Source organism: Zonotrichia leucophrys, chromosome 5 (assembly GCF_028769735.1).
Source record: "Zonotrichia leucophrys gambelii isolate GWCS_2022_RI chromosome 5, RI_Zleu_2.0, whole genome shotgun sequence".
Taxonomy (NCBI): domain Eukaryota; kingdom Metazoa; phylum Chordata; class Aves; order Passeriformes; family Passerellidae; genus Zonotrichia; species Zonotrichia leucophrys.
Window position 1 is genome coordinate 20053759 of NC_088175.1, and position 26720 is coordinate 20080478.

The 26720-nt window shown below is 36.1% G+C and overlaps 1 protein-coding gene across 12 annotated transcripts in view; it reads left to right on the plus strand.

Moving 5' to 3' along the window:
- The window catches only part of RALGAPA1 (Ral GTPase activating protein catalytic subunit alpha 1), a 129166-nt gene that overhangs the window by 77031 nt on the left and 25415 nt on the right, over positions 1-26720 (plus strand). For all 12 annotated transcript variants that reach the window (XM_064714703.1, XM_064714705.1, XM_064714704.1 and 9 more), the window contains 6 exons: positions 1120-1984; positions 3391-3462; positions 4415-4538; positions 6203-6358; positions 16591-16749; positions 18703-18830. In XM_064714703.1, coding sequence (XP_064570773.1) covers positions 1120-1984; positions 3391-3462; positions 4415-4538; positions 6203-6358; positions 16591-16749; positions 18703-18830 — 1504 coding nt within the window. The remainder of the gene's footprint in view (positions 1-1119; positions 1985-3390; positions 3463-4414; positions 4539-6202; positions 6359-16590; positions 16750-18702; positions 18831-26720) is intronic.

The window sequence follows — 26720 nt, forward strand, 5'->3', positions numbered from 1 at the left end:
TTCAAAATACATTATATAATCCTGAGGAGTACAGATTTTTAATCTTCCCTTTGTAAATCCCAAATTCAGGGCATCCATGCCCAGTTACAAGGGAAGGGATACAGAAAACACGTACTTTGCCATTTTGATCTTGTTCCCTCTTCCACCAGTTTTGTTCTGCAGTGTAATATTTTTGTGTATGGGTTCTTCAGTGGGTCCCCTGAACCAGTTGATGGTTCTCTGCCTGAAAGAGTCACTTGGTCCAGCTCATGTATTCACATAGAGTATTGACTTGATAAGAATAATTTAGTAACAATATAGTACTGTGTTAGCAGGGTGTGATATGAACATTAAAAATACCTTTTTTAAAATTTAGATGACATAACATGCAAGTGGAAGGGCATGCAGCAAAGAAGGAGGTAGCAAAAACCATGTTGAAATACCAGTGCATGTCATAGGATGAATTTCACATAAGATGGGCACAATTAACTTTTCTTTCTCCCTCCCAAGATTTTCTAACCTGAAGCTTCTTACAGTGCAGTTGTGGCATGAGATTTCAATTTTAAAAATTTTGATAATGTTAGATCATGTTCAATATAGACAGCCTGGTCTTTGATTTTGTACTTAAAATTATCCAGTGCTATTCTCAAGCTGACCTACAGCTATATGCTCCCCAGGGAAATTAAGATGGATTAGACCTTTTGTGCATCTATCTTCCTTTGTATTTCTCAGTATAATGATGTGTATAAATATAAAAATACACTGCAGTTGGAGTGGACATCTTGCAGCACAGTTATGATCTCTACTTCAACAGCAATTCAAGATTTATTTTCACTAGATAAGAAATCATGTATTTTAGAAGAACAGTGCTGATAACAAAGCTATGGCAAAGGAAGTGTAATCTGTAGACATAGACATGGCTGTAAAATAATGGAGATGCTTCTTTAACTATTTTAGGATTTTTCATGCTGTTTATATACAAGAGCAATGGTGACCAACATACATATTTTTCTGTTACTGAGCTGCATGCATCCTCAGCTTGCAGGGCTCATTCTCTCAGGAGGAGACCAAAAGAAACACATAAATCTCAGTGTTGTTTTTTGAACTCCTCTTTTAAAACCTGTGCTCTTTCTCTTGCAGTGAAAACTCACATGCAACAAGGGTTAATTTCTGTGGCTGCTCGTACTGTGATAACACATCTGGTCAACCACTTGGGCCACTATCCTATGAGTGGAGGTCCTGCCATGCTGACCAGTCAAGTGTGTGAAAACAATGACAATCCATACAGTGAAAGTCCCGAGCTTTCTCCTGAGCTTTTTGAGAACCCAAATCTTCAATTCTTTGTATTAAACAATACTTCCCTGGTGTCTTGCATACAAATCCAAGCAGAAGACGACATGCCTGGGGGAGGACTGTCTGCTGGACTTGCATCAGCTAATTCAAATGTTAGAATTATAGTGCGTGATCTGTCTGGCAAATATTCGTGGGATTCGGCCATTTTGTATGGACCATCATCTTTATGTGGATCTTCACAACAAACATCTTTTGCTCTGTCATTATCTCAGCAAGATAAACCAGAAGATGCTCTTCCATCTTTTGAGCATGTGGAGGATGTATCTGCAAGAGATGGAATTACTCTCCAAGTTAAAAGGAAATTTAGAGACACTGTACCAACATGGGATACAATTAGGGATGAAGAAGATGCTCTTGATGAGCTGCTGCAGTATTTAGGTGTTACAAGCCCTGAGTGCTTACAGAGAACTGGTGTTTCACTCAACATCCCTGCTCCTCAGCCAGTCTGCATCTCAGAAAAGCAGGAGAACGATGTCATCAATGCAATTCTGAAACAGCACACAGAAGAGAGAGAGTTCGTTGAAAAGCATTTCAATGATGTAAATATGAGGGCTATGGAGCAGGATGAGCCAACCTCACAAAAGCCACAGTCAGCATTTTACTACTGTAGATTACTTCTCAGTATACTAGGAATGAATTCATGGGATAAAAGGTAAAACTACTCATATTTTAAGAACTTTTTTTAAGGAACTGTGTTGTTCTTACCTTCATAATAGAGTTTGTTAAGCCAAAAATATTACAGGCCAGCTAACAAAAGAGAGGGGATGTGCATCTAAGACCTAAATGGCAGCTTTCTTCTGCTTTTCAGCCTGTCATTTAGAGAGACAGAAAGGAGGTATCTGTTGTGTTTATTGTGATTCATAGTCTTTCCTTAGAAAGTGTTGTAAGTCAAATTGAAGGAATCTTGTATTCTCTTTGCTTCCCATGTATGTTGCTGCAAAAATCATTACCTTTCAATGTCAGAATAATACTCAGAAAGTGTCATATTCTCAGCTATTGTGTCGCTGGACAGTGTCCTGCTGCTTTGTCTGCTAAAAGCATGCTTGCATGCAGCCTCAAAGCCTTGCATGTGTATTAGCTAATGAGAAAGATGTGTCCCCTACTATTTATTTCAACACTGGCTGTGCTTGAGTACTGTTTGAATATTGTTTAGAACAGGAGAGAACCATGTTCAATTCCACAAGTAATGTCTCTTAACATTATTATTTTTGTGTGGATGTGGTTAAGTGCATGTCTGCATATACATGGGGGTATGTACAAATATTATAAATTTTATAAATACTAGCATCCTAGAATTTATGGGTCTTTCTGAAATCTTCTTCTGCCAGTGCTTTCAAATTCCATATTAGAATCATTGATATATTTTCCTGCTATGAAGGGAAATGGATATTCAGTGAAACAAAAATAATCTGTGTCACTGAAGTATCACTGGAGTCAGACAAAACGTTGGTATTACAACCCTTCTTATTTGGGCCTTTAATTCCTCAAGGCAGTCTGGTTTTGAACAGGACTGCTCTTAATTCCACAGTGTTTTGTGGGAAACATCTTAAGCCCAGTTGAAAAGACATGAAAACTGCCTTTCTTTCTCTAACATATTGGTTTCGTTTTTTGTTTAAATTGTTACAGCTGGCTGGGTGATTACTGAGCTAAATTCTGCTTTGCAGTTCAGGGTAGCAAAAGTTCTGTGTTGAATGCACCCACTCCTTACAACAGTAGACTAATGGGAGTGTCTTTTGTCAGTAAACATGTATTTTATGGTTCTTCTGTAGAGAAGAAATGGGTCAGATCCAAGTGGTTGACAGAAGAAAGTAGAAAGAAATAAAGGTTATACTCAGGGCTGTAATGAATGTAGAAGATTTGCTGGAGTAAGAAAAATTGCTTGTATATTTTTTTTTTAAGATGTCTTGATTTTCATATGTTAAGAAAGTACTGTTGAAAAGGCAGAAGCATTTGTTGACTGTTCCTGAGTTGACCTGGATATGTTGTTGTACCATTGTTGTACTGTTCTGTATCCATCAGTGAAGAGGTAATAAAAGAGTTACAAATTTCTCTATTTAGAAGGAGCTTTCATCTCCTGAAGAAAAATGAGAAGTTACTTCGAGAACTCAGAAATTTGGACTCAAGACAATGGTAAATTCTTTTAATGACTGCCTACTTACTTGTTCTAAGTGTGCTTTTACTCAAATGGCTCTAATTGCATAGATGTGAGACTTGAGCTAATTTTTTTAATAGATTTTTAAATTATTAATGTATTTTGCATAGTACTGTAGTTTTTTCTGTTATACTGAAGTTGCATCTATTTTATTTGTAGGGTCAAATTCTGCACGTAAAATATCATGAGATAAACAAATTTCAAAACACCTTATAATTGTAAGCATTTGTGTATGCATTACATTTAAATCTTTTAAAACTTTGATATATCAAAGCCTTCTCATTTAAAGTTTTGGTTGATTGTTCAGCTGTTTCAAATGGTCCCAGTATTTGAAGACACAGGGTTTTAGTTAGAATTGTAGCACAGAATTGAAAACTGACTTATTTTTGTAGAAGTTGAGACAAAACCTAGTGGAAGTTGTAGAAGTGTGAGAAACCATCTCCATTTGTTCCAATGTCTAACAATAACCTGTCAACAGAAAACAGTTAAATGATTATGATCTTTAAAAAATATGTAAAAATGCTTCATTCAGTTGGACAAGCAGCATTTTCACAATGTTCAGAGGGTGCTGTTGTTAATGGGCAGTGCAGTGCGATTAATGCCCACATTACAGGTTTTGCCCATGTCAAAAACCCACCTATTCAATTAGTAGTTGGTACAGGCAGCACCACCCTGCAGCTTAGAAGTGATGGAAGGGATAAATGCTGCTCATGTATAGCAAAACTTCAGGCTCTAGAGAAGATGACACTAGTAAGGACAGAATGACAAAATGGAAATATAGGAAATACCCAAAAAGAAGCCATATAATTCTATTGTGTTTCCACTATGCATTTTTTATGCTTTAAAAGCCATGCTCTGTGTGTATTGTTTGCATATTTTAATTTCATATTGGTTAAGGCACTGTCATGCATTGACCATTCTGTTTTACAGCCGAGAGACACACAAGATTGCGGTGTTTTATGTTGCTGAGGGACAGGAAGATAAACACTCCATTCTTACGAATACTGGGGGAAGTCAAGCCTATGAGGATTTTGTAGCTGGTCTTGGCTGGGAGGTATTTATTCAATGTTTTTATCCTAGGTGTTTTTACAAAGACAATTACCAATATCTTGATATATTACAAGTCTTTGGCTCTTCAGCATTTCTCACAAGTGCTGAGATACACCAGTTTAAAAATGGGATTTAGAGAAGAATGCCTGGTTTAGTTTCATTAGCATTACTAGCCATTAAAATTCAAGCTCTCAGCAGCTGAAGAGAGTCTGTGCAGGCAAAGATAATTCTTTAATGTGCAGTCCTGTACTTGGTTTCACGGACTGATTAGGGGGCATCTTGATTTCCCTGTAAGCTTGTAAAGTGAAGTTTGAGTTGCTCTAATTGGGAACTTCAAAAAGTACAGACAAGCAGCTTCTCACATACTCCCTTCTTCCTGCCTTCCACTGCAGGCATGTGTCAGTTCACACACTCCACTCTACTTCTCTTCCAGCTGTCAGCAATATTGTGATCTACCCCATCATCTATGTGGGCCTGCAGCTCTTTAGTCACTTGTTCAATACTGTCATAAGGATTTCCTTTTTTCCATCTTTCTTTCAGATGCACAGGATTAATTGCCACTGTAAAGTTCCATTTGGCACTGTTGCACAGAATACAGGAATGCTTTGGTTCTGGTTGGCTGTGTAGGAAGCTGCAGGTTTTTTGCTCCTCTTGCAACTTGTGCTCATCAGGAGTGTCCACATGAGTGTTAATCTTATTTGTCCTTTGTATTTCTTTACTCCTTAGGTATAAAAGGACACTACCAGATTAACTGTGTGGATAATGACTCTGACTTTCCCACAGGAACAGAGGAAAACAGCTACAAGTCTGCTGACTTTCATGAACATAGATGTTTATTTCCCACATTCAGGAGGAAAAAAATCAACACTAGTGCCATAAAATATCCTTCTTTAGTGGTTTAATTCTCTTAGGCAGTATTAGCTAGTTTAAAGAGTTGCTAGTTTAAAGAGTTGCTAGTTTGGATTAATAGTCCATAATGAGACAACTAATATTTTAACATTAAATTCTACATCCTTTAGTATCAGGAAAACAAACATATCCCATGCAGGCAGAGATTAAATGTATTCACATCTGAGAAACAACATTTTGTAGTCACTGTTTTAAAGGCAAAGCAGCACATTTAACGTGCTTAGTTATTTCAGTGTCAGACTATTTCCCATTGATCTAAGACTTAAAAGCTTATTTACAAATTATCAGTTAGTTCCCTGTGAATTTTTTTTCATATTCACAGAATAAAAAATTCTTTAAAAAAATGTATGGAAGCTAATAAATTCCCTGGCTGCTACACAGAGTTTTTCCAGAGTTGAGGTCAAGGTTGATGTTGTATCAGAGAATTTTAAAAAATTAAGAAAGCGCATGTAAGTGACTACTCTCAAATGATCAGGGAATAATGCAGTAAATATTAGTTACACAATCTTTCCTTTCTTCTAACCTCATCTTTCCCGTAGCTTTTGTGGTGACTGTGGAATATAGAATACTGGTGCACTGCAGTTGATTTCCAGTCTAGTCAGCAAGTCTGAGCTCTTTTAGAAACCAAGTGTAACTATACTTTTGGGAAAAGGATCTTCACTTTTAAAGTTCTGTTAAAAGTGTATTTAAAAGTAAAAGAGTGTATTTATGACCTGATAATTTTTTTTTTGGGTGAAGTTTCCTGGTCTTTATTTCTAGGTAAATCTCACAAACCATTGTGGCTTTATGGGAGGACTGCAAAAAAACAAAAGCACTGGATTGACCACTCCATATTTTGCTACCTCAACAGTGGAAGTCATGTTCCATGTGTCAACAAGAATGCCTTCTGATTCAGATGACTCTTTAACAAAAAAGGTAGGTGTTTCTGAATAAAGCATTCTCTTTCTAATAAACCTAGAGAAATTAGAGTCAAATAAAATCCAATAACTTTTTTAAAAAATCCAACAAAACAACAAAACACCATAAAATATCATGACATCTTTACCTGCTAAGTTGGTATATTCTCTGCCAATTTCTAATTTTTCCATACTGGTGATTTTTCCGATCATTGGAATTGTTGGCAAGAACATATGAAAAGTGCAGGAAAGTAATGGTGCAGAAGAAAAAAATATTACATCTGAATGATATCTTAGTACTTTTGAAACCTTAGATGCCAATTAAGAAATGTGTGGTGAGTGCTTTCTGAGATGACTTTTTATTCACATAAGGGTCATGTACAGGTTATTAACATAATTTTCCCTTTAAAAAAAAAGTTTAAAATATGAAAACGTTGTTTATTTTATCTAAGGTGTATTGTCCTGGGGGAGGCACAGGTTCTCAACAGCGATATGATCTCTTATAGCTGCATCAAGAAAAAAAATGTTTTTCTGTATTGGTATTTTTTTTCTTTAGAATTTAATAAATTCCGCATTAGTGATAATAAGTTACAGTCTCGAACATGTGTCCTACTATAAATGAACAATTAGCTATCCTCAGACTGTCCCCCCATCCTGCATACATACATCTTCAGATGTGCTAATCCATTCACTAGACACGTTAATGAGCACTGGTTGAAGTGTAATATTGGAGGAACTGAAGCTGGTTGACCTCAGCATGGACTTTAATACTTGTAATTAAATTAGATGGGAGACAGTTAGTAAAGAGAGAAATAGCCATGCCTCTGGCAAGCTTCAATTATTAATGACTTCTTTTTCTTTGTGTTCAACTTGAAGAAAAAATATTATTGTTCTTATTATAGACTAACTATGAAATCTAACTTCTCGCTGTTCCATCTCAGGTTGGTTTGGTGGGATTTTTTAACTAAAAATGCTTTTGCTTGTGTGCCTATTATGCTGCATCCTTTCTGTTCTTTATTTCCTGAAGTAGATTCAGGGTAATACTAAGGTTGTTAAATGATTTATAGAAGTGATTAATAGCAAAAATAACTCATTTTAAAATTGCTACTGTTGCTACTGTTTTAGTATAGAACAATGTGGGGGGGAGTCTGTTTAAGTTGACTGGCTTCTTTATTTTTTAAACATAAACCTGGTTTTATAAAACACAGCTTGTAATTAACCTTACAATGTTTGTTTATAATCTGTTCGAATTTGATCATTACAAAGTGATGAAAAGGGGGAAGATGGGTCAAAAATAGTTAATAATGAAGATTAATTAATAGTGAATAATTTGAAAATGCTGTGGACTTCAGCTGAACCCAGAAGTAAGATCTCATGTCTGTTTCCAGGAGCATGTCATTGAGGAGCTCAAAGAATGACCAGCAAAGGCATTGGCGAAAGCAGGTGTAATATTCAAGTAAAAGTATGACACTGTTCATTGGCAAGGTTCAGTCTACTGCTGATGGATTCTTAAAGCTCACAGAGAAAAGTCAGACTGAAATGTAAAATCAATCAATCAGTCTAAAATCAACCAAGTATGGTCTGTGAGGAGGCAGGGATGAAAAAAGGGTATGGATGGGAAAGGATAAGTATAAAAAGCAATGAGGAAGATCGTCCCAGTGAGTCACAAGGTTCAGAGTGGATCCCCTTGCCAAACTGAGCCCCAGACTTGAGCAACAGTTTAGGCTTAAAGCTTTTTCCAGCATGTGAACTTAACAGCACTTAACATTGATAGCTTAATTTAAACAATTTAACAAAAGGTTCTATAGAATTTACTACAGCACAAGAGAAACTCACCTGTAGGCCTAACTTACTTAGACATATAAAGTACTTAATCTGAGGGCAACATTCATAGTACAGTTGTTGTGGCGCATTTACACTTGCATGCACACAGATCTAAAGGAGTATGTATGAGGTATATGCCTTGTAAAAAATTCTCCTTGAGTTCAGTGAACCACTCATGTCAGATGCGTTTGCATCTTCTCATCAAGTGAAGGGGTTGGTCCTTGAGCAGCAGGGCTATCAGCCCAGGCTCCATTGGTGGCATTTGGCAGCAATCCTTGAGAGTTTGCTGCCTCTGCAGGGTGTCCCACTCGGAGATTGCTGGCTGCAGCCGGCAGAGCTCAAATGGTCTCACTTCCAACCACTGTTCGTAGGGCTGCAAGAGAGTTGAATTTAGTCACAGGAATTTTCCATTCTATCCACAGTTGGGGTTGGTAACTTTCTTTGATAGTTTGATTACAACTTCGATTACCAGTTCTGCTTGGACTGTTATTCGTGAAAGAAAAAGAACCTTCCAAGGTTGTTCATTAAAAAACAGGAGCTCATTAGGTAGCACAAGCTCCTGGGACCAGGCAGTGTTTCTGATACACCAAAGAGGAGCTTAGCCCATGTGCTGTTTGTCAAGGCCAAGGCCTAACAAGCTTTTCTAAGGCCAAGGGGGCAGAGAGGGATACACCCCCCCCAGAGCACCCTCCATCTACATAGAGCTGTTCTTGCCAGGCAAGGTTCAGGGCTGGTCCAGCCTTCCTGTGACTCAACTTGTGAAAATTGTGTCAGCTGGGCTTCTTCACAATTCCAGCTTGCTCCAAACCTGTTTCTCTCCTGCTTTACCAACAGTCTCACTCATCAGTGATTTGGAATATTTGAAGTCTGTATGGATATTTAGAGTGTATCAATAGATTGAGATTGTATTTGTGTCTCAGATACTGTTGACTGTTAAATCAAGCTACTTTATTTCTGTGTGGGTTTGTTTTCTATTCTTCCTCAGTGTGTTGATTTTGTTCTTTTTCAGCATATTTTCCCAAGAACACAGGCTTGTGAGCCTCCATCTCTGTTTCTTCTCCCTTTCCCTAACAGTTTTTGGTCCATTCCAATCAAATCTAATAATGTTTAAAAGCTGTTCATTTTGTGTATGTTTAATGATGATATGTTAACTAAAGGAGATAGAGTAGTAAGACTTTTAGTGCTCCCACTTAGCAAGTAAAGACTTTGTGGGAAGAAGTATTAGATATCAAGGACCCAGCAGCAAAGAGAGATGTTAAGAAATTCATCCTAAACTTGAAAGAGACATCAGCTGAAGTTTACATCTTGGGATAAATCAGCAAGTGCTACCAAGAGACATGAGTAGGAAAACAGTCTTAATTCATTTACTATTTCTGCAACTATTTATGGTGCTTGGACTGAACATACCAGCAAAAGGATTGTGTTTTATGAAATCAGCTCACACACACTATCAAAATTATTTGAGAGCCATGTGAGTGCTAACATGGACTGTTTGTGACCTTCAGAGAAACTTGGAATTTGAGCCTCTCTACAGGTCTTTAATGGGATTTTTGTCTGTTTTATTCAATGGGAGACAAACAAGCAAACTTGCAGTAGTTGTCTTCAAATGGCTGCTGGTTTTTATATTGTAAATGTGCCTAGAGGTACATGATAGGTTCATCTTATAAATGGAAACTAAATTAAATTAAAACAAAACTTCTTCCTGCCAGTTGAGCCACTGTAAAATCTAGATTCTGCTGTTTCAGGGGCTAAGCCATTTTAAAAACGATTTTCCATCAGTCTTAGAGAGTAGTAAATTAAACTTTTAAGTGTCTTGATACCTCTGAAGCATTTGTTTCTGACTATATGAACAAGAGCAAAAAAAGACATGAATTCAAGAACCAATGAAAAACTTCTGATTGTGTAATGGAACTTAAGATTGAAATTCATGCATAAAATAACTATTTAATTTGCAAGTACAAAAAGTCTAATGCTGATAATGCAATCCATTCTGGTTTTGTTACAATTAAAGGTTAGAGTAAAAAGTATTTACAATAACCTTACAAGAACAAGCTTGCAGAGAATATGAGAACTAAATAATGTGAACACTCAATTCACAGAATGAGAAAGGTTGTAGAGACACATAAATGAGCTATCACCAGTCTAGTTCCTCCTTCCTTAGGAAAAACTTCCTAAAGGAGTGAAGGCATTGCAAGTGAGAATTTTATACACACAGTATATAAATAAAAAGTAGTCGTGTTGTTAGTGGTTAGAATACTAATCAATCTTGAGCTTTTGGTATATTACACAATTCTAAGTTGTGCATGACATGATCATAACCACATAAAATCATTACAGTTCCCAGAACTTTCAGTTTTTCTTATTGTATCGCTAACATGTATTGGGAACTTGAAGGTTTACAGATGTGAATTATTAGAACAGTATTTTTATCAGTTACAGTTAGACACACATATTGCTAAAAACCCAAACCAAACAAAATCCCTAACACACCATAGTTATTGAGACAAAGTTTTGTGAAAGATTCATCTAGAAGGTGCATGCACTGTAGGCAGTAGTGCTGTTAACATTAAATGGACAAAAGTAGCTGCATAAAGCCATTATTTCATATATCTTTGCTCCTTTTGTTCTTTTTGTAATAAACACTTCAATTTTTGAAGAAGAAAAAAGTTGAGGCTAGCTCTTCTATCAGAAGAAAATATAATAGCTTTTTTCTGCCTCCTTTAGGTAAGTGGGTATTAGAAATTACAGTAATTTTGGCAAGAGTTCAAGGGTTAATGTAACAGATAAATAAAAGGAATTTTCAGTAAATTGAGCCCTGCATTATTTCACTTGTCTTGCCTTTCCAAACCTAACTCATTTAATTTTAAAAAGTAAATACTTAAATTCTTCCTGACAGTGTGCTTTGCTTTTACTATCGTTTATTACTTCAATTATACTTGGTATCACTTAGAACAATCTGCCATTTGGAAATTTCAGTATAGCCTGCAGCTTAGTTTAAAGTCTGGCTGCTATTGTAACATGTACAGCATATGACACTAATGTATCAAAATTAGATTTGATCATCCCTCCTGGTTATATTTATTTCACGTTTCTTTTGTATTCAGTTAACATAAATGTATTAGGAGAGCTGACACATGATGATGGTTATAGAGTAAGAATATTTTAAAGTATTTTGAGTTAAATTTGAAATTTCAGGTAACCTAACAGTCAGTCATTTTTATATATTTGTTCTAATGGAGTAGAGTTTCAAAGCAAGCCTTAAAAAAATCTGTTTGTGTCTTTTATCTCCTCAGGGCTGTCTTCCCGACAGCTCAGGTTTAAAATGGCTAAAACAGAGCTCTAAATCTCTTTCTCATTGCCACCTTTCTGGATCACCACAGATAACATGACTATTGTGCCTGTCACTTGTGCCCAATAGCCTGAAATCATCTTTAATTTGGTCCACTTTCTGGATTCTTACATTCATTCTGTGCTTACGACTCTTCTTTTTCCCACCTAATGTTTCTTCCAACATAGCCTTTCCATGCACACAATTAAAATTTATTCTCTATATGATAAACTGTTGTTTTGATTGCTGAACCTTCCTTTCTCTGGTCTTGATACTGTCATTCTTGAAGAATACTGCTATAAACAACATTTTTCTAACCTTTAACACCTTTTTACATTTGTAAAACAGCTGCTTTGAATTTGTCCATCTCCATGTTTGTGTCATGTCTTATGCTTAGATAATAACTCTCTAGGGCAGTGTGATCTGCATTTAGAGTTGTTAGAATACTGGTGTGTAAACTAGAATTGCAGGTGTTTCCAGTGTATCACCAGCTTAAAGTATAACATTATTCTAGAACTTTTTTATTATTTCTATTATTGCAGTGACTTATGTCTCTGGTACTTTGTTAGGCTTACTGTGATGTAAGCACATAAGAACCTGTAAATTCAGGAAAACAAGGTCAGGAAATAAGTGTGAAGACAACTGGTGGTGAGTTTGGAATAACCATTAAACCAGAATTCAGTCTTGACAGCTGTCCATTCTGTGTGCACCATTTTGTTGGATCACACTGGGACCACACCTTCTTGGGAAATCATGGTTTTTTCTGTCCTTAAAGTTTCAATGAGCAGAGGTAGTTGTAGCTCAGTATCTTTCTCCTACTTGTGTCCAGGGCACTGAATTCAGTGAAGCAACCAAGTCAATACAAAGAAATAAAGAATCCAGATTAAAGTTGAAAGAGGTCAGTCTCTGGTTCTCCTGTGGCGTAATAATTACAGTGAATGATAGATTCTCAAAATGTTTGCTGTGCTTGCAGGAAATCTAGGTTGTTTAGCACTGCTGGATTTCAAAGTTCTCAAATGAAAAATTGAGAAGAAATCTAAAATTCTTTTTTCTAAAATGTTTATGCAAAACCCAGCAGATGAAATAGGCCAGAAAAGCTTTTCAAGTCAATTTCAGGTATTTGGTCTTTTCCATGAATCAAGTTTTGTTGATGAGTCAAGTTACCACCATTTGTGCTTTTTCAGAAGCTTTTCTTACTGACCAAGGCGAGGACATCTGACAGAAGCCATAAGGAGCACTGTGTTAGTAGTGTCAGAGCTTCTTCTGCAAAAACCCTTGTTTTCTTGTCTATTATTTTTGTCAGACATCTGACCACCTATAATAGAAACAAGGTTTTGATCCTGAGTACTTCTCTTTTTGTTATATAGCACCCTTCATACTTTACAGGATCATCCACCTACTTACATCCTCTGATTTTGACTTTTAATCCATTACATGTCACAGAGATGCCATTCTACATTTTACTCAAACTGGGTCATTGCCAGACCATTCTTGACAGTAATGATGAGGTGAAATACATTTGACAGGACTTGGAACTCTGAAATAATCTGATACATTTTTCTTTTCCTCTGAAGAAGTTTCTGCTTTCAGCCTGGAATGTATTCTCACATATATATTTAAGCAAACTTTGAAATTGGAAAGAAAGGTCGCTGATGGCTTCAGTACACTTGGCGTCCAAAAATATGTGTCCCTTGTCAGTAATCCTGCTGAAATAACCACACAGTATGCTTTTATCACAGCAAAATCTGTTTCAGTCTGATGTGAAAACATGCATCAGTAGTGATGCTCCATCTGGGTAACTTTCATAGAAGTGCAAGAACTCGTATCCTGTCTGATTAACTGCAGGTGTCAGTATCTCAGGTACAGGGGCAACCTTTGACAAATGAAATTCAGAGGCAGTGATGCCCTCAAGAAGCTGCAGTATCTAAACTCTATATGTTTTGGATTTTAAAGCTGTTTATTTGGCATGTACACTGTCACCATCACTTGTTTCTAAACAGTCTGTGAGTTTATTGTTTCTGAGTCCAAAGATGGCAAGTAAAGGAGGAAAAATTCTTTTAGTAAATAGTTTGGTCTTGCTGAATTATCAGTGGTGCAGTGCAGTGATGGTGTATCAGCCCCAGTTCTGCTTTTTGGCAGTTGGTTCAATGAGTTCAGTCAGTGCTCCAGATGGCCATCCCTCAATCTAGGATCATGTGGGTTTTTTACATTCCACAACACTTCATGTCCAAACTGATTTTCCTCATGCTTTCTCTTTGGCTGGGCAGCCTCATTCTCCCTGAGCTTTACACTTCCTTCCAAGCCTGTCAGTCCCTGATACCTTATCATTGTCATGTTTCAACAGCTAGTTTGACTGTCACTTCGCTAAGGAAGCAAAATGGGAATTTTTTTTTTAATCTGAGGTGCAATTCCTTACTGACTTCTCTGGTGATGTAGCCAGTTTAAGATGTGACAAACCTGCTTTCCACTCCTGTCATGCTTCAAAAAAAGGTGCCATCAAGTTGTTTTCTTGGGCTATGAGACCAGTACAATGAAATGGGCTGAATTTAAAACAAAAACCTGGCATATATTGGATCATGTTTGTGATCCATTAAAAAAATTATCTCATGCCTGAAGAGAGAAGTTGGTTAACTGTGACCAAAGAAGAGGAGGCCAAGGATAATGATTTATTATACATTGATGCTAGAAGAGACTGAAATGAAGCTGAGCCTTGTATAAACTTAGAAGATAGAACTCTGCCCTGATGATAATCAATGGAAGGGGCTGTTCTGGTGCCACAGTGCAAGGTTTCTTTAATTAATGTTTTGCTGCAAAACTAAAAGGTAAGAAGGAGAAGTTGCCTTCCTGGGGATTTTGGAGGGGTTGGAGGGTTCTTTGTTGTGTATTTTGGAGTTTATGTTATCAAGTCCTCCAAGCTATAGCCAGGAAAGAAAAAACAACTAAGTGTGCTTCTTGTCACTCTCTTACTGCTCTTTATTGACTATTGCTTTCTATAACTACATGAAAGGATGTGGAGGTGAGTCTGCTCTCCCAAGTAACAAGAGACAGTACAAGGAAGTGGCCTCAAGTTACACTTGGGGCAGTTTAGGCTGGATATTAGGAAAAACTTCTAACAGAAAGAGTTGTCAAGCATTGGAACAGGTTACCCAGGGAAGTGGTGGCGTTGTCATCCCTAAAGGTACTTAAAAGATGTGTAGATATGGTGCTTAGTGACATGGTTTAGTGATGGACTTGGCCGTGTTAGGTTAACAGATCATCTTGATGATCTTGGAGGTCTTTTCCAGCCTAAATGATTCTATGATTCTAAGGTAGGAGAGGGTCAGTTTTGCAATTAATTGTCTTTTATGGTGTTTGTCATAATAAAGTGCTATCCATGGGTCCTTCAACTGCTGTTTGTTCCTTCAGCCATTCATGTTGCTGTCTGGCTTTATTCTAACCCAGTAAAATAAAGCTCAGTGTAGTGAATGTTGATATAACGAGTTCTTTTGCTGGGTTGGGTTTAAGTGTTGGTGCAGGAGTGTCCCCAAATAAGTGTTGTTCAAAGTAATTCAGCCATCTACCCAAGAGGCAAGAACAGCTGGCTTCAAAGGCACCACAGCCATTTTAGAGTAGATGTATGTACAATCTGGTCCAGACAAAACAAATTACTTGTTGAGCATCAAAGAAGAGATAGGGTATTGAAGCCACCTGTCCTTTGCCCAGTCCAACACTGAGGAAAATCCTTTTTTTTAATAGAAATATAACCCTGTTCTTCAGTCTGATACCATTTAAAGCTAACAGAGAAGAGCAGAGACACCTTCTTTGTATCTTTTTTTTCTCCTTTTTTTGCCTTTTTTTTGCCTTTTTTTTTTTTGAGTCTACTGACAACTGGTGTAGGCCTTCAGATAAGACAAAAGTAGCATTCCAGGAGGTTTTGTAAAATAAAGAAGTGAATAATTGCAATTAAATTTCTCTGAAGACTGTGCATGTGTTTTGCTTTTATTTAAAGTGCAGTTGTGTTTTGAAAGTGCTATGGCAAATTATTGCTTTTTTATGTAGAATAGCTTCTTGTACATGCTCAGAGTGGTGTTTGGATGTTATATGTTAAACAGTGCAGTCCTTCGAATAACATCAAGGTGATTGTTTAACAAGTTCCACCTACCTAAAGCTGTGGAAACAAGCTGAGAACGAGGGTGAAGGCAATTGTCAACAACTGGTGATGCACTAGGAGATAAAAAAGATATTTCAGTTTGAATTTTGAGAAATAACTCTTACTGGAAAGAGTCTCACATTTAATAATATGAATGTATTTGATCAGTATACATAAATCCTCTCTGCATGATGTGAACATTTGGTATCAGAAGATAATGTTTATCAGGAGGAGTGTTTTGGTTCTTCGATCAGATAATTCCAGAGTGTTCAAGGAATTCCTTAATCTGTTTATATGATTACATCTGACAATACAGCATGGATTTTGAGGAACCCATTCAGCCATTCTGAGCCAGACCAAGAACCATTTTGTAGTTTGTAGGGGAGCAGGGTGTTATTTTTACAAAGGTGTCCTGGTTTCATGGAAAATGAGCATTTATCTTAGTTATTCTGGGAGCTATGGAGAATGCAGTAGCTATTCTCCTTTAAAAGCTTTTTTGTTGTAGTAGGCAGTTTGGAATTTGGCTAGAATGATGAGGTTAACTTCTCAGATATGTAACTTTTAAACACATCTCCATTCATATACTGTAGAAGTTCATACAGAATTTACTAATTTTCTCCCAGTCAGTGATGGCAATCTTGAACACATGTTAGTAGATCAGGTTGAACTGCTCTGCATTCTTGAAAAATTATCAACAAAATTTTAGCTTCCAGTAGGAAACAGGTATTCATATATCTGTTAATTTAAATAGAAATTACCACCAATGTATAAAAATGTATAGCACAAACCAGTCAACTAATACACTGAAATTGTAAAATAGCTGTTGTGTAATTTGGTTATTTTACTATTTTTCTTCACTTTTTTTTAGTGGGTTTGTCTTTTTAAATATGTACATTTAATATAGCTGTATGGCTATAGGATATTAATTAAGAATGTTTAAACTGATGGCATTTTATCTCTGATTTTCCAGCTTAGACATTTAGGAAATGATGAAGTACACATTGTCTGGTCAGAACATACTCGAGATTATAGAAGAGGAATAATTCCAACAGAATTTGGTGATGTTCTTATAGTTATCTATCCCATGAAAAACCATATGTTCAGCATCCAGATCATGAAAAAGCCTGAGGTAAGGGTTTGTTTTCTTTTGTGTTTCCTTCATGTGTTTAACATGACCTGAGTTTTGTTTAGAATCTGAGGTTTGGGTTTAGAATCAACTTTAATTGATCTAACAAGGTGATGTCTTAAGCATGGACAGTTGCAGAGGTGGTTGGAGGGAAAAGGGAGAGCTCAGTGAGTACAGTGCATAGTAAAATAAGTAAGTTGAAATTGCAAAGGCCTGATGCTGTAAAGCATACCTGCTGACAACATAATCTGGAAACAAAGCTAGAATATTCTGTATAGTAATTTAAATATTACAGTAAACTTGTTAACTTTTTGTATGTTATGTATCAAATTTGTATGTTATGTTTCAAACTTGATACATAACCGAGGTTGTTGAATAATGGCCTGTTCTGACTTCCTCCATCCATGTCATATTCCCCTTTTTTCCTCTCAAACCTATTTTTTTACTTTCTTCTTATCTCCACACAAGAATTTGGAGATTAGTTCAGTAAAGCAAGGCCACTCAGCCCTTAGGCATAAGAACACACATTCTTTCTAATGACTGTAACTCAAATGTCAGTGCTGGCTCTGTTCTTAAAGCTATGGTTTAGGGTTGTGAACACTAAACTGACTGAGTAAAAGTAGTCATGAGTATTTGTACTACCTAACTTCTGTGTGTGATGTCACTTGCCACGAATTTCTACACTTTATTAAAATTATTATTACAAGCATTCATATTAATGAATGAGGTATGGCAGAATTAGAATTACCTCATTATGATTATTTCCTCTATCTATTGATAGGCATGAAATAATAATCAGTCTTGTTACTGTTGGATTACTTCTATTGTTAACTAATAAGTATATTCTTTGTTTTACTATTTTAAGTACAAATAGTTCTATTATTGGGAGCATGCAGGTTAAGAAGGAAAGCAAAAACTGCTTAAAACAGGGATTGTTGTTAGTCCAAAAAGAAGTCCTTGTATGTGAAAAAAGTGCCTTCCATAAGATTTCAGTTTCTCAAAACTACAGTAAATGACTAATGGCAAAGATAACATGGGGATCTAAAATTCTTTTGCAGCATTTGTTTCCTTTTAGCAGGAAGAATTTTTAGTGTACACTCTGCTCCCTTTGCTGAGCTGATGCACAAACTTTGCTGCTTTTCTCCTGCTTTATGTCAGCAGCTTCAGAACTTTATTCACATGTACAGGAGATTAAGATACTTAATACTGAGTGGTTTTTTTGTTTTGTTTTAATTGTAAAATGATGATGGATTAGAGAGATATGTAATGCCAAAACATAAGATCTATCTGTTCTGTTCACCTTTTGGGGGCTAGCTATACTAAATATTGAGGTTTTCTTTTGATCTCACAAATAAGATTTTACAATTAGGCTCCAAAGAGGCAAAACTTCCACCACAGATTTCTTCTGTAAAGGGCTTACAGTGTTTTAGTTCAGATAATATAGAGAGGAAGAAGAACAGAAGAAAAAAAATAGAAGGTGAGGGTCAATACACCAGTAACTGTATGCCACTTTCACCCTGGGTTGATCCTTATAGACATGTTAATAACTGGAGCCATGATAAAAAATATTTTAGATTTTGAGTAATTATTTCTTTTGCTTCTTGCCATTTGTAATATTATCATCTAGCCTATCAACCTCATAAACATTATATGCATGACTGTTCCTAGGATTTTTGCAGCAAATGCTGGAAATGATCTTTGATGAGACATTCAAATAGTTACTTAATTTTTTTCAAATGCTGTGTTATCTGTTGCCAAGGATATCAAGCAGTTATATGGCTGTATATTTCCACAAGAGAAAAGGTCTGACTTGCAACACAATAACTGGTTTGATTATCTAGCAATGAGGAGGGAAAAAGACATATATTTGAGTGCTCTATTGTTAATGTTGATTGCTAATTGTTATAGCTACGATCTTGTCTTGCTTTATGTTGAACTTCTTAATTTTTTATTCAGGTTCCATTTTTTGGTCCACTCTTTGATGGTGCTATTGTGAATGGAAAGATTCTGCCTATTATGGTTCGTGCAACAGCTATAAATGCAAGCCGTGCATTGAAATCATTAATCCCATTATACCAAAACTTGTATCCTTTCACTCAAATGGTTTCCAAGGCATATACATTCCCTTGCAGTTCTACAGATATGGTATTCATGGGGTCTTTTTTTTTTTCAGATTATTATAGGGAATGTTTTTGGGTTTTTTAATGATGATGTTGCCTTTAGGGAACTTAAACCCATAGAAGAGCATTTAGATGAAGACCAGCATTTTTAAATTAAATAAACAATAGATTAAGTGCTGAAATTTTGCCTGTTTCTAATGTTTTGAAGCATGGACTTGTCATTTTTTGTTAACAAAGTTATTTTAATGACCATTTTGTGAATAGTCTTTCTAAAATAGCAACATCATGATGTTAATAATCTTTCTTTCCTTAAGATATTAAGTATTTATCCAGTATAAGTGTGACTTAGTTTTAATTTCTAGTTCAAAGAATGATTTCCTTCAATCTGAGAAGTTTATGAAACTTTCATCATACAGATTTTGTTATTCAGTCAGAACACAAAGTCAGTGTCAAAATCATGTTAGTATATTTGTAAATGTGTCAGAAAAGGCTGTCTCTTTTCTGGTTTTGTTGTTGGAACTGAAATTGTGTGTTTTGGAGGAGCTGCTCTTGGAAGAATTGATTTATCAACCATAAATTAAAAAACATAAGGTAAGTCAGTCACTTACATGCTTTTTCCTTACTTTAGATTGAATTGTTAGTTAAATCAACAAGTTAAAATCAATCTGTTAGTTAAATCATCAAGAAATTTCTGAATTCCATAAACTGAAAGATAAGTTTAAATTTTGATCCAAAAGATTTCTAACAAAGTTGTAACTACTAGTTCCTGTCATGTGATAGGTTGTTGCTAAAATACTGGTTTTTCTGTGACTGACTGTTAATACTTGCAGAGTTTTGGATTAGATATGATGAAATGGATTTACAGATGAATGATGGATGTGTTTTATGTGATCACATTAAGTGATGTTTGTGCCATTTCTGTAGATGACACATGTTGATTCATTGTGTTTTTGTGTTTGGAAAGGTCCGATCTTTCTGTCATTACTCAAGTAGCTTAGTCAAAGAATTTAAAATGTATTATCATTATCATCATCAACCATCAAAAGTGATGGTTTAGAGCATTATATTGATGTACAGCGATGAGCAATTGGAAAACAATTTACTTTGAGATAGTAAACTTCCAGTCCCAAAAAAACCCCACAGACTTGTATGTTTAAACATCACAGAATATGAAAGGTTTATTAAATTCCTTGGATATAGCTTGCTAGCTCAATGTCTAGGAATTGGCCAGTTCCATGGAGTTGTGCACTGTATTTTTAATTCAGTTCTCCAAATTGTACTTTTTAATATGTATCAAAGCACAGTCTGTCATTTATGACATAATGTGGCCTCCATTAAAATGCTGATAATATGTCCCCTGGTATGGTTAGCATGGTAAGTGGAAAGCATTATGTGTATTTGATTTTAGATAACATTGGCTGGTGGGTTTCATGTCATCACTTGGTTAGCTTATGAGGTACCAGTTGACTGGACACTGATATTATAGGGTGGTTTTGTTAAGTCATCAGTGGAATTCTTTTTCCATCTGGCTTGGAGTATCTTATGTTTACTTTTCGGTATAAAGTAATTTAAAAATTAAAATGAGGTTGTGGGAAGTTCTTTAAAACCTGTTTGCTTGGTGTGAAATTAGAAAAAAACTCTGCAGACTTTCCTGGCTTGAATTAGGCTCTGATGGAGTCAATTGTGTCAGTAGAGAACAGCAAAAAATGCTAAACTTCAAAGTCTGGCCTAAGTCTCAGTGATATAAAAACCTCTTGATTAAAAATCAATGGACATGCTCTTGGTGTTCAAGCCATGGCCAGACTTGAGGTCAAGAAGGAATTTTCCTCATACAAGAATGGCTAAGAGTGGTAGATGTTTCCTGTAACATGGACATGGTCTGTTATCTAGGAACATTTGAAAGTTGAATCTAATTATGTTCCTGTGATAGCAGGGAGTTGAAGACATCAAGGACTGTCTTTATTGTCTCCTGCTTTTTTTCCTCTGGGATGTTTTAGCTGTGGCTTCAGCAGTTCACTTCTGGCTTTTAAGTTTGTAGAGGACTAAAGGGTGATGGGAACAGGAGTATTTTATGGTCTGTGGTTAAATAGCTTTTCTGGAGACACTACCGGCATTAATGTCTCTTGTGGAACACAGACAGGATTCACTAATCAAGGTGGCCTTTCCTTCTGTTGGAATATTGCTGGAGCAAAGAAAAAGAGGACTCAGAGTGGTGAAAACAATACATTTGAAGAGGGAGGAAAAAGGGAACAAAAGTGCTATTTTTCAGAAAGTACAGGAAATGGAAAAGTGAATCTGATGGTCAAGGATTTCCACAAGTCCAGGACCATAAGAGTGTCAGTGAAAGAGAATCCTGAAGTGATGTTCTTGAAACTGATCTTCATTTACTACTTATGAATCTCTAATATACTGAGCAGTGTTAGTTTATTAGGAATTTGAATGATGGTTAATAGATATCCAGCTGAATGTGGATATCAAGGGCACAAGAGTACTTGAGACCTGTCAAAGAAAACAGATGTCAGGCACTACATTTCTTTATTAGCCCTTCTTTTTACAGTAGTAGAGCATCAGAAATAGTTAATTTCAAAGCCAGCATGAGTGTACGGATGTCTCTCTCCCTGCAGGTGTGTGCTTTGTTTTCTGGTACTGTGTAATACTTGGTGAGTACTTTTTGACTTAGTAGGGAGTTAATGATATATATGTAGGCCTGGGCTTATCCATTTTTGAAGAATGTTTGTAATATCACATTGTAGATCTTGTGGTGATGGGTCACTGTAAACTCTTAATTGAACTGTGTTGATTTGCTTGTGTATGGGATGGGAAAAAATTGGCACTGAGTTTGGCCTTCCTGCTTCCAAGGAGAGCTTATCTACCCTCTGAGACAGTGCATTTTCTAAGTGCAGACCTGACTGAAAAAATCAGCTGTCATTTGCAATCAGCAGGGATATTCAGTCCTCTTCACGTAACCTGATTGCAACTTTTTCCTTAATGCGCTGCTCTGTTAATCACAGTGTGCCAATGGGAGTATGTGAATGCTATAACAATGGTTGCATGGATACCAGAAATTCTGGTCATCTCCCTCTTACAGTCTTCTCCAACTTTGAGTGTGTGTTGTATGGTCTGAAGTAACTTTCTGAGACTGACATATTCTGTCAATCACCTTACTCTTTCTGATGTTATTTTGACCTTTCTGAGAAGATACTTAGATAGCAAAGCACTTCAAAGATTTGATTTGCTTCATGATTTGTAAAGGTTTTATCTGCTCTGTTGTTTTTTTCTTTGCTCAGAATACTGTATGTTTCTATATTGTCATGTTCTAAGATTAAAAATTTACTGAATTTATTAGCAAACATTAGTCACCCATGGCAGGTGTCCTGCTGTTTTTGATTCTTGACACACTTATTGCTGCTGCTGTGTGAAGATAATATTGCTATTTTGGGTGGAGTTTTTGCAGTGGTGTGTGGAATTTGCTTTAGTTTCTCCTCCAAGGATTCCCTGGTCCCCCAATAATTTTTGGTAGCCTGGCTCTCTTGTATCAGTACCCCCTCAGGAACAGGTGGCATACATGCTCACAGAAGCAGGTGACAAACAAAATACTCATGGTGTCTTGCTAATGAAGCAGCAGTAACCCCCTCTCTGTCTCATAGCTGATGTGTTTCTTCTTCTCATTGCATTTGCCTTTCTCTTAAGAGAGAGCATGCGTATCTCCTGAGTATGCTCAAGCTGCACATCTGCTGGGAAAACTTCTAAAACTCATAAATGAAGGTGTAATAATGGGACTAAATGTTGAGAACAATCGTTTTCACTAGGATGTAGAATAAGAAAGACAATATTTAGGGGTTGTTAAATATTCTTTTTTTAGTGAGTTGCATTGAAATTCTTCATATGAATAGTTTTATTCATGGCTCATGTCTCAGACCAAGCACTTTTTCACATTCTGACTTCAGAATTAACCATGTGTGGGAGATGAATCAATACTAAGTATTTGGAACAGTAGAAGTTGTGACTTCTTATAAAATTTTATTTGAGCTTCCTGAATAACAGCAGATGTCAGCCAGATGCCAAGAGGTACACCTTGGCATAGTAGGCACCTTCAGTGATCCAACTTTTTGCAATTATTTCAACAAAGCAGGACAAATACTAGAAACCTTGTGAGAGTGAAATTGCAATTGTGAAAAAAAGTGTCACTTTTTTCATTGTGCACAAATTCTAGAGTGTTGACAATCATTGCAAACTACAGATAGTGCAATTCAGACACTCTCTGTCTTACATAATATTCCCCTGTTATGGATGCTACCTAAGACACACGTAAGAAGCTAAATCCTCTTTAATATCTTTTAAATCTGAAATTTATAGATATTTTAGAATACCTGGAATATGCATGACTGCTTTATCCTTAATCATCATAGCATAATTTTCACTTCTTTCTAATAATCTGCAAAATCTTTGGCCTAGTACCAAAAACTGGCACTTGTTTTTGGAGATTTTTTTGATCACATGAAACCAATTCATTTAAATAGCAAAAAATAATGCTGCTTTAATTATTCCATCTAAAAAAATGTTTTAGAGTTAATCTTAACCTGAATGACTAGATAAATTAATCTGTGGTATCAAAATTGAAAATTTGACATCCTCCTAACTTTCTTGATATTGTATGACCAATCAGTTGGTACTTGAAGTATTGTTGCTAATCTTTTGACAGTTGTCTTCTAGAGAAAGGGAAGGCACCCCATATGGTGCCTGACAAGGCAGTAACTTGTTTATGATTAAAGTAATGTCAGTGAGTGGTTTGTTAAAAGTTTGCGCTGTTTTAGGAGCTGATTGCTCAAAAAAAGCTTTTTTTCTTGAAGTGATGCTCAACTGCCCCAAGAAAGGGTTTTATTAGAACTGGTAGTGTTGCTGTTTGTTGTTCCTGCTTGACCATCTCCTGTCTCAAGATAGAATTGCAGGCCCTGGAAAAGTGAAGAAAGTGTTTTTATTAATGACATACAGCAAGCAAAGGGTATTCTTCAGATTTCTGGCTACATGTGTTTCACTTAATTAAGAATATTTGTTGTATTTGAATTTTCAAACTGTAACTTGAAAAGATTTTGAAGATTTCTCACTTGTACAGAAACTTAAAACTGGATAGCACTGATTTTGGCAGTGCCAGTTTCCCTTTCTCCAGGAAGTTTTCTATCCTAAAGCTGCATGAGCATCTCCAAGGAAAAAAGGGAATAGAGTGATACTGCATCAATGACAGCTGTGTATCAAATGGGAGAGGCGTAAGGCATTGCTCGCTCTCATAGTTTTGGTGTAGTGAAAGGAATAATGCATGAAATTACAATTGCTCTTCTAATATGTTCTGGTTTAAAATTTTTTTTCATCTGCCATATGCCAAGAATCTGGAAAGTTTGCTGTATTTCTGGCAATACATTTTTGATACAGGACATTTAATAAGATTTTAACATACCTGTTACTCTTTGGTTTTTTCCTGTCAACACAGGTGAGAAGATACTAACATTAAAAATAATGCTTGGTACTCTTTTTTTCAAATTACTTTATATATTTCATACAAATAATTGCAAATTTCAGAATTTCAGTGGATATTTACTCCATCCCTGATGACTACTACTGTTGTAGCCTTATCTGATATGTTTTCAAGTAAGACACATAGAGGAGTTCATCATATGACTCCTGCTGGCTTTTTCCAGAAGAAAATACAGTTATTTCTGAAATCTATTTTACTGTTTAGCAGTGAAAATTGTTTTCCTGGTTCGAGCAAGACTCCTAAGGTACAGAATATAATGTTTTGAGTTTCCTGTACTTTGAATTTCTCTGGGTGTTCTCCCAGATCCTAGTTCTGCTGACAACTTATTTGATATTTTAATAATTATAAAATGGATTGATTGATTAATTAAATGTCTGCATACAATGATGTAACATGAAAAACTGAAGATTTCCAAGATGTGTAGAAGTATATCATGGACTGTTCAAGTATTTTGGTTTTAAGGAATCATGTAACAGTTTCTCTACATATTATAAGAAACCTAAATATAAGACAAAAGTCTTATATCTCTATATATCTCTATAGGGTTGTGTGTGTGTGTGTGTGTGTGTGTGTGTGTGTGTCTCCTTGTAGGTATGCAATGACTGTAATAGCTATATCTTTACCTTTTCTCTACTTTTCCTCTGCAGTAATACATCAAATTAATGTATTTTCCTGTGATTTCACAAGTATTTTTGAATCAAAAGAGGCTGTTGTAAGGAAAATTGCTGGGAAGATAGCAGAAAGATGTAATACCAGATTACTTGTATGGCCATGAATGGCTAAAGTGCTCAGAATGACAAACCAACTAATGCCAAAAAAACCAAAATGCACAGTACTTAAACAACTGCTGCATTTAAGAATTTTCATGTTCAAGATTAATGTTTTGATATGTTATACAGAAAATTAGTACCGTTTGAAATATTTTATGTAAAGGAGTTGGCACAATGGCAACGCAGTGTAATAGAATAATTTAAAATAACTTCTGTGTGAATAACATCATGTTGAAGTTTGCCCAATTAAAAAAAAATAAATAAAAAGAAGGCTAAATGAAAAAAGAGCTAAGATTCCAAAGCATAAATTGTGCTATTTATGTTCGTTAAGTAGGGTTTGAAATCCTGTCTTAGGGACATCTTGCCTAACTATATATCTCATGCTGCTCGGTAAATGAGAAGAGTATTGATTGGCATATGCTGCTTAAATCGATCACCTTGACAGCCAGAATTACAGTAATCTGTCAGTATTAATGACTATCTTTCAAGCCTTGATACCTCTCCTTTGCTTGTCTCATCTTGCCTCAGTTCTGTTTGAAGTGCATTTTCTTGAAACCTCTGGTTTTGTCAGGATAGGTACTTTTGTAGGGTTTTTTGTCCCCTGAGTCCAATTTATTGGCTTGATCATGCAATTAGAGTTAAAATGCAGCACCAGGGAGCAAAAGTAGGCAGTGTCCTGAGTAACAATTGGATCTCAGAGGTAGTGCAAGCCTGTTCTCAGCCATCATTTATTAGTTACCTGTTGAAAGAATAGGATTGTTTTGCAATGAATAATTCCAAAGCATCACTTTAAATGCCTTTGATTTTAGCCACTAGAGACAACTGATTGAGCCAACATTAGTGATAGGCTTTTAAACTCTTGCCTTAGTGTTTGTCATAAAGACACTTCAAATAACTGTTGGCAAAATACTTGCAGATGGATGTACCAAGCTGCTGTGTTTGCTACATTTTCATGCAGTGAACATAATTTCACAAAATTTCACTTGGTTTTCATGTATTTTTAATGTGAGGAGTAAGTTGAAGTGTGACATTATATTGTTGATCACAACTCCTTGAGTGTAACCATCGAGACAATTCCTGATCCAAGCGGTCCAGCCATCAACTCCGTGTCTCTCAAATTTAGGAACAAGGATATCAGTGTCAGATGCTTTGCACAGATCCAGGTAAATAACATCAGTTACTCTTGGCTCATGTACCAGTGCTGTAACGCTGTTGTAGAAGGCCACCAAATTTGTGCATGATTTGTCCTTAGGACAGCCACATTGGCTGTCTCAAATCATCACTTTATTTCCCAATGTGTCTCATTATAGTTCCCAGGAAGATCTGCTCCATGACCTTGCAGGCATGGAACTGCTTGGCCTGAAGCACATTTTAAAGGGGTACAGTTTAAGCACATGGGTTTAATAGTGCTGTTTTTATCACAAGATATCCACAACATATTTCAGTCAGCAGTACAGATTTATTTATTAGCTACTCTTCCCTAATGAAATGCGTGAGACTCTCTTGGAAGTGGTAAAACACAAAATATCAAGTTAGCAAAACTGATTGACTGTA